The sequence below is a fragment of the Oryx dammah genome, unplaced genomic scaffold (genome assembly GCF_014754425.2).
Source record: "Oryx dammah isolate SB20612 unplaced genomic scaffold, SCBI_Odam_1.1 HiC_scaffold_5, whole genome shotgun sequence".
In the NCBI taxonomy this organism is placed as follows: Eukaryota; Metazoa; Chordata; class Mammalia; order Artiodactyla; family Bovidae; genus Oryx; species Oryx dammah.
Window position 1 is genome coordinate 86363618 of NW_024070189.1, and position 13896 is coordinate 86377513.

General features: G+C 41.9%; 1 protein-coding gene across 1 annotated transcript; it reads right to left on the reverse strand.

The window, feature by feature from the left end:
• Positions 1-2001: 2001 nt before the first annotated feature.
• HINT1 (histidine triad nucleotide binding protein 1) lies at positions 2002-8216 on the reverse strand. Its single transcript, XM_040241791.1, has 3 exons — positions 7974-8216; positions 3460-3564; positions 2002-2323 (listed from the first exon to the last, which is right to left on the reverse strand). Exons 1-3 carry the CDS (start codon positions 8082-8084, stop codon positions 2159-2161), a joined length of 381 nt encoding a protein of 126 aa, XP_040097725.1. The 5' UTR covers positions 8085-8216; the 3' UTR covers positions 2002-2158.
• Between the last annotated feature and the right edge of the window lie 5680 nt (positions 8217-13896).

Below are 13896 nucleotides of genomic sequence, written 5' to 3' on the forward strand. Positions count from 1 at the left end.
CTTCATCCAGCCTGGCATTTCACATAATGTACTCTGCATAGAAGTTAAATAAGCAGGGTGACAGTATACAGCCTTGACATACTTTTCAATTTGGGACCAGTCCATTGTTCCATGTCCAGTTCTAACTGTTGCTTCTTGAACTGCATACAGGTTTCTCAGGAGGCAGGTAATGTGGTCTGGTACTCCCATCTCTTTAAGATTTCCAGCTTGTTGTGATTCACACTATCAAAGGCTTTTGTGTATTCAATGAACCAGATGTTTTCTGAAATTCTCTTGCTTTTTCTATGATTCAACAGGTGTTGACAATTTGACCTCTGGTTCCTCTTCCTTTTCAAAATCTAGCATTGGAGAGGGAAATGGCAACCCACTCCAGTGTTCTTGCCTGGAGAATCCCAGAGACAGGGGAGAGCCTGGTGGGCTGCCGTCTGTGGGGTGGCACAGAGTCAGACACAACTGAAGTGACTTAGCAGCAGCAGCAGCTTGTACATTTGGAAGTTCTTGATTCATGTACTGTTGAAGCCTAGCTCCAAAGATGTGGGGCATTATTACATTTTAAAATGTTTTATTTTTACGTATGTGGGGGGCTGCACTGGGTATTTGTTGCACGTGGCTTTTCTCTAGTTGGGGGGCGGCTCCTCTCTAGTTGCAGTATGCAGGCTTCTCATTGTGGTGGCTTCTCTTGTTGCAGGGCATGGTTTACAGGCACCTCAGCTTTAGCAGTTGTGGTACATCAGTTTAGTTGTTCTGCTGCATGTGGGATCTTCCTAGACCAGGGATTGAACCTGTGTACCCTGCACTAACAGGTGGATTTTCCCTGGGCCACCAGGGAAGTCCCATCATTACTACATTTTTTACAGTGGCACAAATCCCTCCAAAAGTCCTCCCCTGCCCCAGACCTTCCCTTATAAAATAAGTCATAAAAATACATAAAGCTATACAGTATCAGGGGAAAAAAAATTTTTTTTTAATAAATCCTCCTAGAGTGGGAAAGACTTTTAAAAATGTGAACTGAATTAAAATTTGACACATTAACTTTATATTTTAAATACCATAAACAAAGTAAAAGTGACAGAAAAAAATTCCCTTGTAAGATATACAGCTAGTATCTCTAATCCACCCCCCACCAAATTTTTTTTAAATCACCAATTAATTAAAAATCTAGAAGAAAAACAATTTGTAATAAAATGTGTCAAAGTCTACTAAAATGGTCTTGGGGATTAAAAATGGAAGGAACTTATAAAGAAAATTAGCAAAGAGACAAAAGCAGACAAGGAATATTAAATAATTTTAGAAGCTGGAAAGTGCCTATGTGAAAGAAAGCAGAGAAACAAAGCCATCTGCCCTGTACAACCTCAGAAAGGCTAAGGTATGTGGCAAGACCAAAAATAAGTGTCAGTCTACATAAGATCTCAGATCCTGAGATTTACCTACCTCAATTCTACATAGCCAGATTCATGCAAAACTTAAAAATATTTTTGCTAGTGTGCACATACACATTCAAAACAATGAGTTTTCAATTTGGAGAATTAATTCTAAATAATATATTTTCAAAGTCTTTATAATAAACACTAAGGGTAATAAGGAAACACTACTATATACTTTCATATGCTCATCAAAGTTTCTGTGAGAAACCTACTTTCATCCCTTCCAAATTATCTCCAATAGTCCAGGGAAAACATGTGAGCTGGACACCAAGCATTTGTAGTGCCGCAACTGTCACTTTCTGGATCAATCACATCACTTCCTTTGTTCTTAGGAAAAAAAAAAATTGGATTAGATAGTCTTCTCCTGGACTGATATTTTACTCTAAAAAGCATATTTCAAAGATGAAGCTAAGTTTATGAAATTTTTTAATTTGTCTTCAAAGATCAGTCACACCATTATAACCACATACACAATGCTGAGTCCTCCTTGGGGAGAAGAAACAAAACCTTCTCAGGTATGAACTCTACCTTCAAACATTCCAACAAACATATTTTTAAAAGTAAGTCAAATACAGAATTCAGGCCATGCAATGATGTCTTTTATTATGTATGGGTTTTTTAAATTATTTTTGCAATATCTCCATACACAGGCAAAAAAAAAAAATTGTTTAGCATATTGGAACTTGCAAACCTGATCACTGCATAGAGAAGGCAAAATTATCCCTATAGCACACTTAACCAGGAGGCCAGTTCATCTGCCGACCTCCAAGAACGTGGAGATGAACATGATAGACAGACTGGCCCCCATCTGAACCTTCATTCACCACCATTCGATAGCCCTTCTTCAGGCCCAGATCAGCAGCACATTTCTTGCCAACAATCATCAAATGCCCAAGAAGCTGGAAAAAAAAAAAAAAAAAGTTTCTCAAGCACTAGTAATTTATAGCTTTATAGTTTCTTATCCTCATGTAACAAACTACCAAGTTGAAAAATTTAAAAGCTACTAAATTGAAACAGACTTTGGGCAAGTATTTGGAAACATTTTTAATCCTAATATAATCCTATTAGGTATTTATTAATTACTAATTTCAATGAACAAATTACAGGCATATATCTGCTCAATTAAAACAATTTTAAGATCATACTCCAAGTGGTAATTTACGTTTTCTTAGTAAAGCAGACACCTTGCTTGCTTATTATGGGGCCTTATTATCAGCTGGGACAGATTTGGTTATGCTGTGGTAACAAACCACCCAAAAACCTGGTTTACATCAAAGATACATTTCTTGTGTTCACTCCACTCCATGTTGATCACAAGTTGACCAGGCTACATATTCCAGATCTTTTTCACTTTGAAACCCAAGTTGATGGAACAGTCTCTATATGATCACAGTGGCAGAGGTTAGAGAGAATATGGCAGACCAGGTATTAACTTCTTTCAAAAGACATGTATCACTTCTGCTTGTACTCATTGGTCAAATTAAGTCATAAAACCAGGCCCAATGAGGCCAGAAGTATAATGCACCCCTACATAGAAGAGTGAGCAGTTATGAACAATTACATGATCTACCACAAAGAGCACTAAGAAAAATTTTAATTGAGGCCTGTACATCCTGGTAAAATCAAATTAATTTTCTTTCCTTTAATGGCATTAATAGAAGAGCCAATGAACTCTCTCCTGTATGATACACTATTTCTTATTAAGGAAAAATGAGTCTCACCAACTAATCCTTGCTTAGAATCCTTTTTGTTTAAGAATTTGTGGTGATAGATGTTAAGACTTGCTGTGATAATTTTGTTGTATATACATAAATCAATATGTTGTATACCTAAATCTAATATAATATCATATGTCAATTATATCTCACTTTAAAAAATGACACTATTTATACATTGCATTGAAGCCCTAATGATTTTCTATTTTTCCTCAGCATGCCCTTAGAAAAACAAAAATATGACATAACCTTAAGGGCAATATTTTGTCTCCCAATTTAAAAAGCAAAAAAAAGTTAATGATGTTAGTAAATGTACTTACACTTTCGTCATCATCTTCTGCTGCAGAAATCTGGGATATATGTTTCTTGGGTATCACCAGAAAATGTGTTGGTGCTTGAGGGGAAATGTCATGGAAAGCAAGACACTGGAAAAAAAGGGGGGAACAAATCAAAGTTTCCATATATAGTCTTACAGCCTAAATTTATCACTTTCACACTAACCCCATGGGAGAAACACTGGGGTTCCCCAGTGGTAGGAGATCAGAAGTGGACACAATACTTAATGGGAAGACTGACTTTAAACACATAAAAGTATACTTAACCAAAGATTCGACATGTTATAAAATACAACAACAAAGATCCTACAAGTTACAAAGGAAAAGTAACAAGTGCAGTAAATGATTATCACAGAAAAATCTAATTTTGATTGGGTGGTCAAGGGCAACCATTCTGAGGTAGCTACATTTTAACCAAGATCCAAAGGTTAAGAAGCAATTAGGCATGCTAACCATTGTCTACTATTCCAATATATTTTCATGCAACTTTTCCTGCTCAAGTCACACTGTCCACCTCTCTCCACCCTAAAGGCTTTCTCAACTGATTTTCCCTCTACTGCAAAGATCCTCTTTTTCCACAACCCCAACTTTTGTCTAACTTAAATTACTATTCATTCCTCAGCTAGTAGCATATACATCATTTCTAAAGGAGTTTTTTTTTTTTAATTTTGAATTTCATATTTTTTATTGAAGTATAGTTTGGGGGGGTGCTTTCCTGACAGCTTAGTTGGTAAAGAATCCACCTGCAATGCAGGAGACCCCAATTCAATTCCTGAGTCAGGAAGATCTGCTGGAGAAGGGATGGGCTACCCACTCCAGTATTCTTGGGCTTCCCTTATGGCTCAGCTGATAAAAATCCGCCTGCAATGCAGGAGACCTGGATTCAGTTCCTGGGTTGGGAAGATCCTCTGGAGAAGGGAATGGCTACCCACTCCAGTATTCTGGCCTGGAGTAGTCCATGGACGTATAGTCCATGGGGTCATAAACAGCTGGACAGGATTGAGTGACTTTCACTTTCACAGTTGATTTATAGTGTTGTGCCAGTCTCTGCTGGACGGCAAAATGATTCAGCTATACACATACACATTCTTAATATTCTCTTCCATTATAGTTTATCCCAGGTTACTGGATATAGTTCTCTGTGCTATACAGAGTAGGACCTCGTTTATCCATTCTAAATGTAATAGTTTGCATCTACAAATCCCAAACTCCCATTCCACCCCCTCCCTCCCCTCTTCTCCTTGGCAACCATAATTCCGGATCTCTATGTCTGTGAGTCTTATTTCTGTTTTGCAGATAGGTTCATTTGTGCCATATTTTAGATTACACATATAAGTGACATCATATGGTATTTGTCTTTCTCTGACTTAATTCACTTACTATGATAATCTCTAGTTCCATCCATGTTGCTGCAAATGGCATTATTTCCCTCTTTTCGTGGCTGAATAGTATTCCATTGTATATACATGTACCACATCTTCTTTATCCATTCATCTGTTGATGGACATTTAGGTTGTTTCCCTGTCTTGGCTACTGTGAATAATTTTGCTATGAACACAGGCTTGTATTTATCTTTTTGAATTATGGTTTTGTCTAGGTATATGCCCAGCAGTGGGATTGCTGGATCATATGGTAATTCCATTTTTAGTTTTCTGAGAAACCTCCATACTGTTTTCCATATGGCCATACTAACAGTCTAAGACAGTTCCCTTTTCCCCATACCTTCTCCAGCATTTTTCACAGAGTTTTTAATGACAGTCATTCTGATTCATTACAGTTTTGATTTGCATTTTTTAAATAATTAATGATGTTGAGCATCTTTTCATGTGCCTCCTGGCCATCTGTATGTCTTTGGAGAAATGTCCATTAAGGCCTTCTGTCATTTTTTGACTGGGGTATTTTCTGTTGTTGAGTTGATGAGCTATTCGTATATTTTGGAAATTAAGCCCTTGTCAGTTGCATAGTTTGCAAATATCTTCTCCCAGTCATAGGTTGTCTTTGTTATGGTTCCTTTGCTATGCAAAAGCTTGTAAATTTGACTAGGCTCCACTTGTTCATTTTTTTATTATTTATTTATATGGCTGTGCTGGGTCTTTGCTGCTGCATGCAGGATCTTTAGCTGTGGCATGCAAACTTTTAGTTGCAGCAGGTGGGATCTGTTTTGTGTGTGCTTAGTCACTTAGTCATGTCTGACTCTTTGTGACCCCACGGGCCTCATGGACTATAGCCCGCCAGGCCCCTCTGTCCATGAGGATTCTCCAGGCAAGAATACTGGAGTGGGTTTCCATGCCTTTCTCCAGAGGATCTTCCCAACCCAGGGATCAAACCCAGGTCTCCTGCAATGCAAGCAGATTCTTTACCATCTGAGCCATCAGGGAAGCCCATTTCCCGATTAGGGATCAAACCCAGGCTCCCAACATTGTGAGTGCAAAGTCTTAAACCACTGTATCTGTTTATTATTTTTATTTCTATTGCCTTGGGAGACTGACCTAAGAAGACATTGGTATGATTTATGTCAGAGAATGTTTTGCCTATGTTCTCTTCTAGGAGTTTTATAGCGTCATGTCTTAGGTTTAAGTCTTTTAAGATATTTTGAGTTTATTTTTGAGTATGGTGTGAGGAGGTGTGGTCACCTTCATTGATTTACAGCAGCTGTCCAACTTTCCCAGTCCAACAGGACTGAAGTGACTTAGCAGCAGCAGCAACAGTCCAACTTTCCCAGCACCACTCAAAGGAAATCTTTTGATTCCAGTACCCCCTTCCAGAGGGTGGGAACCCTAGTTGTGCAATTTCCTGGTTTTTTCCTTTATGGCAGTGGTCACTTTTATAATGAGAAATTTGCTGATTATCTAACACTGATTTCTTCCCACTTTACTCAACTACTTAGGAAATATATCTATTTTGTAGAATTGAAGAGGATAGGTAACATTTAGACTAATTACATACCCCTTGAATAGTTTTGAATCTTGTTCTCTAGTGAAGGCAGAAGCTTCTTAATAGAACCTTTTCCTGCTTAACTGTCTCCAGGCAATTATACTTGGTGCTCTGTACAAATATGCTGTATCATGATTGCTTCTTGCTGTTATACTGTTGGAACTCAGATGGTTCAAAAGTCAGTATTTCAACGATCACTTATTAAAAGCAACTAAAAGTATTTTTGGAGAAGGCAATGCCCACTCCAGTACTCTTGCCTGGAAAATCCGATGGACCGAGGAGCCTGGTAGGCTGCAGTCCATGGGGTCGCTAAGAGTCAGACAGGACTGAGCGACTTCACTTTCATGCATTGGAGAAGGAAATGGCAACCCACTCCAGTGTTCTTGCCTGGAGAATCCCAGGGATGGGGGAGCCTGGTGGGCTGCCGTCTATGGGGTCGCACAGAGTCGGACACGACTGAAGCGACCTAGCAGCAGCAGCAAAAGTATTTTTAAAGAAATACACGTTTTCTAAAACAAAAGAATTTCCCTAACAGATAAAACGGGTAGTTAAATAAATTCACCTCGAGGAATTACAACTTAGGTGTTTTGAATCTAACAACACTACCAGTAGCATGTTTCCTTATAGTCTGTATTTCATAGTGAATTTATTAAAAAGTTTACAAAACTTTTATGTAAATCAGCCATCCTGTTCAGCTTTATCTGAGATCCAAAATATAACCTCCCACTAAATATTTTACACAAGATGTCTCAAAGTCAAATGAACTCGGCCTTTCTAAAACAATTTCAACCTACAGTGAGGTCAAGAAAAACGACACTATCTTTAGGCATAAAACTACTTCCTGTAAAATACTGAAGGAATATTCCTTCCTGGGAGGGACTAAAGGAAAGCAAATCCCAGAAGCAGGTTCACTCTTGGGAGTTCGAGGCCCGAGAAGAGAAGGGCAAGGAGAGTGGGGTCAAGGGGTGGCCGTCGGTGAGCGTCCCTCGCGGAGGCCCAGGGCGTCTGCGCCGCCCCCAGGCCGCGCGCCCCCGGCCTCTAGCGCGATGCGGTGGGGAGAGGAGCCCGGAAACGTCCGGGCAGGCAGGCTGTGAGCGGGAGATCGCGGAGATTGGGCCCGAGTCAGGGTGCGATCGGGTTTCTCCGTCAGGCAGAGCGCTGGCGAGATTGTCAGATTCCTTAATCAGTCGAAGTACGAGGCAGCCCGGGAGCCGGCGGGCGCCCATGCCGAGGACCCGGAGCGCCGCCCCCCGCCCCCCGCCCCCAGCCCAAAGCGCCCAGACCCCGCGTTGCGGGCCCGCGAGCGGCCCGGCGGCCTGGCCCGCGCCCCGGGCTGATAACGCGTAACCGGAGCGCCGGCACGCGCCGGCCGGCCACCTCGGAGCGACCGCGGCCCTGCCCGCTGGCTGGGGGTCCGAGGCCGAGGCCGCAGGAGAGGGCCCCGTGTCTTCCCTTCTCCCCGGCGCCCGCCGACCCTTCCCATCCCTCCCCTCCGAGGGAAACCCGCGTGTCCACAGGCGCCTGCCCCGTCTCAGCCCACGAGCGAGGCGGCGCCCGGAGCCTACCTGGTCATCCTCATAAATGATTTTGGCTGGGATTTCCTTGCGAATGATTTTCCCGAAGATCGTGTCGCCGCCAGGCCGGGCGACCTGAGCCTTGGCGATCTCATCTGCCATCTCTGCCTCCCTCCCGTGCAGCCGGCCGGGGAGAAGGTCGGGAGGAGGGAGGAGCCGAGGGCGCGGACCGAGGGCGGGAGCGCGCGGACTAGCCTGCGCAGGGATCGCCGCTAGCACGCCGCAGCAACTCGTGCGCATGCGCACTGGTGACTTGCGCTCGGGTGTTGCCTTGCGCGCCGGGGCTCTAGGGGAACCCGGGAGCGAGACCCAGCCAAAGAAAGGTTCTTGATGACAGGACCCAGCAATCGGCACCAAGGTCGTTTTTCTTTCTTCCTGTCTTGTCTCTCGAGGAGCGTAGTTACTGCAGTAAGTCCCTCGCTTGTCTTATGGACGCTTGTAGGAAAAATTGGATACTGTAACTGAAAAGATTTGAAACCTAAGCAGTGCTGGCCATTTTTGCTGGCAGAGACACCGTGATACTTGGTTTCTCAGCTACATAGGTCTTAGCTCCAGCAAGTGAGCCCCCTGCATTAATTTTCTTTTTCTAGCAGTGGTTCACAACCTTGACTGCACGTTACAGTTACCTGGGTAGCATGTAAAAAAATCTCTGAACTTCGCCACACCCCAGATTAGTTAAATCAAACTCTGGAGGCATCAGTAGTTTGTAAACTTCCCTAGGTGGTGGTGGTGGTGGTGGTGGTGGTTTAGTCACGAAGTCTCGTCCGACTCTTGTGACCCCATGGACTTAGCCCACCAGGCTCCATGGGATTCTCCAGATAAGAATACTGGAGTAGGTTGTCATTACCTTCTGCAGGGGATCTTCCCCACCCAGAGATGGAACCCGTGTCTCCAGCGTTGCAGGCAGATTCTTTACAGATTCAGCCACTAGGGAAGCCAAACCTCCGTGGACTGTTCTGCAAAGAATTATTCCCAGCGGTAATCAACATAATGTAAGATGCCCCACCGTAAAGGAGCAATACCTTTCTTAACCCCCACATACCCCTCCATATCTTTGCTCCTTTAGGAAGAGTTTTCTATATATTGTGTCTACTTTATAGTTCTTTTTTGAAATTATTTGCCTTTTATCAAGATCACTAAGGACCTCCAGTTACAATATCCTATTCAGTTCAGTCGCTTGGTCATGTCTGACTTTGCAACCCCATGAACTGCAGCATGCCAGGCTTCCCTGTCCATCACCAACTCCCAGAGCTTCTTCAAATTCATGTTGATAGAGATGGTGATATCATCCAACCATCTCATCCTGTCATCCCCTTCTCCTCCTGCCTTCAATCTTTCCCAGCATCAGGGTCTTTTCCAATGAGTAAATTATTTGCATCAGGTGGCCGAAGTATTGGAGTTTCAGCTTCAGTATCAGCCCTTCCAATGAATATTCAGGACTGAATTCCTTTAGTATGGACTGGTTGGATCTCCTTGCAGTCCAAGGGACTCTCAAGAGTCTTCTCCAATACCACAGTTCAAAAGCATCACTTCTTCAGCACTCAGCTTTCTTTAGAGTCCAACTCTCACATCCATACATGACTACTGGAAAAACCATAGCTTTGACTATATGGACCTTTGTTGGCACAATAATCTCTACTTTTTAATATGCTGTCTAGGTTGGTCATCGCTTTTCTTCCAAGGAGCAAGCGTCTTTTAATTTCACAGCTGCAGTGATTTTGGAGCCCCCCAGAATAAAGTCAGTCACTGTTTCTCTTATTTCCCCATCTATTTGCCATGAAGTGATGGGACCACATGCCATGATCTTCGTTTTTTGAATTTTGAGTTTTAAGCCAACTTTTTCACTCTCTTCTTTCAGTTTCATCAGGAGGCTCTTTAGTTCTTTGCTTTCTGCTATAAGGGTAGTGTCATCTGTGTATCTGAAGTTATTGATATTTCTTCCGGCAATCTTGATTCCAGTTTGTGCTTCATCCAGCCTAGCATTTTGCGTGATGTACTCTGGATATAAGTTAAATAAGCAGGGTGACAACATACAGCCTTGACGTGCTCCTTTCCCAATTTGGAACCAGGTCACACAACATCCTATAGGCAATTCCAATTGCCATTATACTTGACCTCTTGGCAACATTTGCCTCTGTGACCATTCCTTCTTTTCAGCAAGAGCCTTTATTCTCCTACCTCTCTGGATGCTATTTTTCCTTCATAGTGAGCCTTCTGTTCCAGGCCTCTCAGTGTGGATTCCATTCCTGGCCCTCTTCTCTAACTAACACCTAATCTCCAAGTGTCCATATTATGAAAAGTTACACCTTTACCACTTTGCCCTGGTGAAATTATTGATGGTAGCCCTCTTTAATCACAAAAGTGTCTCATTTGGTATTTTTGGTATTAAAGACATTCCTGGAACAATTTGTGAAATCTAAGTAATGTGTACAAATTAGGAAACAGTTTTGAAAATCTTGTGAATTTCCCCACAAACATACAGCAAAATTATCAAAATCAGTTGATCTGGGGCGGGGGAGCCTGTAATTTATTAGTAGGTTTCTAACAGTTTCCAGGTAATACAGTTGCTGCTAGCCTGGGAACTACCCTTTGAGAATGACTGATGCCAGAGAATGTCTTTTTTTTCTGTCAGAAAGACACCTACTGAAGTGTTTAGGAGTAGAGGGGTATGGTGTGTGCAATTCACTGTACAAACAGTAAAGTGAAAGTGTTGGTTGCTTAGTCATGTCCAATTCTTTTCAACCCCATGGGCTGGATTCCCCGAGGCTCCTCTGTCCATGGAATTCTCCGGGCAAGAATACTGGAGTGGGTTGCCATTCCTTTCTCCAGGGGTCAAACAGTAAAGACATCCTCAAAAATATCAAGATACAGATAAGTAGAGAGAAGAGGATAAAGCAACTGTTGTAAAATGTTAACATTAGGGAAAACTGAGTGAAAGGTGTTTGTACATTCTATCATTCCTGCAACTTTATGACAGAAATTGTCAAAGTTAAAAATTGAAAAGAGTTTGTACAGGTTTGCGTAATAAATATTATGGTCATCTTTCACTAAATCAGAGGCTTTATCATCTACAGAGTAATGACTGTCTAGTATTTATCTCCCAACCTCTTAATTCCAGATTGGTGTATGAAGCATATTTCTGCCTACTCACTGCCTTCAGTAGGATGTGTACCAAGCACTTCAAATTTATTTTTACTCCCTCCACAACAATCTAAAAACCTATTCCAGCAGCCTTCTGCCTCTACTGTAGTACCGTTCACCAAAGATTGCTCAAGCCAAAATCCTTGAAGTCATCAACTGTTCTTTGTGGATTTTCAACACAGGTGAATCCAATCACTTCTCACCTCCCCTTCTCACTCCTCCTTTCCAAGTCACTACCATATCTTGCTTGGAGTACTTCAAGAGCCTCCTGGTTTGCCTATTTGCTTCTACTATAGTCCATTTGCTATATACTGCCCAAAATGATTTTTATATAATATAAATCATGTCAGTCTCCTGCCTGTAAGGCATTTCATCATAGAATTAAATATAAAGTCCTTAACTTGGCTAATAAGCTCTTAAGTGATCAGGCCTATTGCTGCTTCTCCTACTTCATTTCCTTCCATTTCATCTTTATTGATAAGCTTCACCCAGACTGGTATGGTAGGCACATAATTTCCATGTTTGAATCCCTGGAGCCTGTGAAAATGTTACTTTACATGGTAGAGGGGATGTGCAGTTACAATTAAGTTAAAGGTCTTCAGGTGGGGAGATTGCTCAGTTATCCAGATGGGCCAAATATAATCACAGGGACGCCTTTAAATAAAAGAGGGATACAGGAGAGTGAGACTCAGACAAGGAGATCTGATGATGGAAGCAGGTGTGAGAGTCAATGATTAAAGATTCTCTGCTGTTGGCTTTGAAGATGGAAGGGGCCACAAGCCAGTGACATTCTGGAAGTCAGAAGTTCAAATTGGGTTTCACTGGGCTTAAAATCTTGGTGTCCACAGGGCTGCAGTCCTTCTAAAGTCCCTAGGGAAGAATGGTTCTCTTGCCTTTTCTGGCTTCTAGAGGCCACCTGCATCCTTCTTCCACTTCCTCCATCTTCCAAGACCACAGGGGAGCATCTGCAAACCTCTCCCTGACTCTGCTTCCTGCTTCCACTTACAGGTATCCTTGTGACTATTACATTGTGCCCATCAGACAACCCAGGATAAACTTCCCATCTTAGCACATTATCGACTGGGGATTTTTGCAGAAACTAACTTAACGCCTGTAACTAGAGATTTATTATGTAAGTGAATATTGAAACACTCCAGTCAGTAATGTTTGGGTAACAAAAGGCATCATAATCTCTCTCTGGTCAATAAGTTGTTAAAATACTTAATCACATCTGCAAAGTCCATCTTGTCATGCATGGTAGTAATACATTCAGAAGTTCCTAGGATTTAAAGAGGGGCATCTTTTGGAGGCCATTATCCTGCCTACCACATAGTTCCATGACTTCATATAATGAACATGTTAGAATTTCTTATTCAGTTCTGGGTCCTACACTTGGAGATGCCAGCAAACCAGGACCTATTCCCAGAACAAGCAGAATAGTCACCTCATTTATGGAACAGTTCAAGGAACCATACAGATTTACTAAAGAGAAGAGAAGCTTGAACTGAATTGATTTGGGCACTATGAAAACTGTACTTTCAAATTTTGGCACGTAAGTAGTTTTTTAACTGAATACAGGACCCTGCTGCTGCTGCTGCTAAGTCGCTTCAGTCGTGTTCGACTCTGTGCGACCCCATAGACGGCAGCCCACCAGGCTCCCCCATCCCTGGGATTCTCCAGGCAAGAACACTGGAGTGGGTTGCCATTTCCTTCTCCAGTGCATGAAAGTGAAAAGTGAAAGTGAAGTCGCTCAGTCCTGTCTGACTCTTAGCGACCCCATGGACTGCAGCCCACCAGGCTCCTCCGTCCATGGGATTTTCCAGGCAAAAGTACTGGAGTGGGGTGCCATTGCCTTCTCCATACAGGACTCTAGTTAGCCAGAAATTATAACAATAAATTATGAATTTCAGGAAACTGGGCTGTGATTCTAGACTGAAAATGAAAATAAGCATCTTTGAATTATTCATTAGCAATCAAAAGGCACTACTATACAGTATCAGAAGATCATCTAATTTATTGTTTCCTGAATAAGACAGTATTCAGTATATTTGGCTTAATTGCTTATGGTTAAACAGTCTTTTGCAACTCTGGTGCATTTTTTTAAAAAATAATATTATCTTGTTATTCTCATGATGACTTGCAATATTCTGTAAAATGACATAAATCACAGAGAAGGAAAGGGGTCTTAAAGATCCATTGGTCCAAATCTTCATTTCTAATAAAAAGCCAATTTTACCTAAAGGTTAAGCTGAAAAAAAGTTAATTTTACCTAAAAGTTTAACTGCAGGGAGTAGGGAAGACAATGATTATGCAATGGGAGCAAGGTTGAGATTTTTTTTCTTGATGCTTGCAAAGTCATAAGTTAAATGTAGTTAAACGTTTTATGATAGTTTATGATCGTGATGCTTCTAATAAACTATTTCCAACCTCTTGACCAGCAAAACGGAATAGGGCATGTTGAGTAGGCAACGTGTGATCTAGACAAGTAACTCAGACTCACCCTCTAGAGGAATGAAGTGGGATAAAGTGTGAACAGTGCTTTTGGAAGTCAGCGTTCCAATCAACACCTGCGATAGTTGTTAGGGCTTGGCTCTTATTTGTGCACTTTTGCAAAGGAAAATCTGCAACTCAGAAACGTTAAAATAATGGTTCCTTAATAGATAAGCCCAACCCCCAAACAAGAGGTAAAGTCATAAAGGTATCGAAGCTATTTATTAACCAACACTCTACCACGAGAAGTTGCTTCTGAAACGGCCGGAAGTGCCTCTGCCCC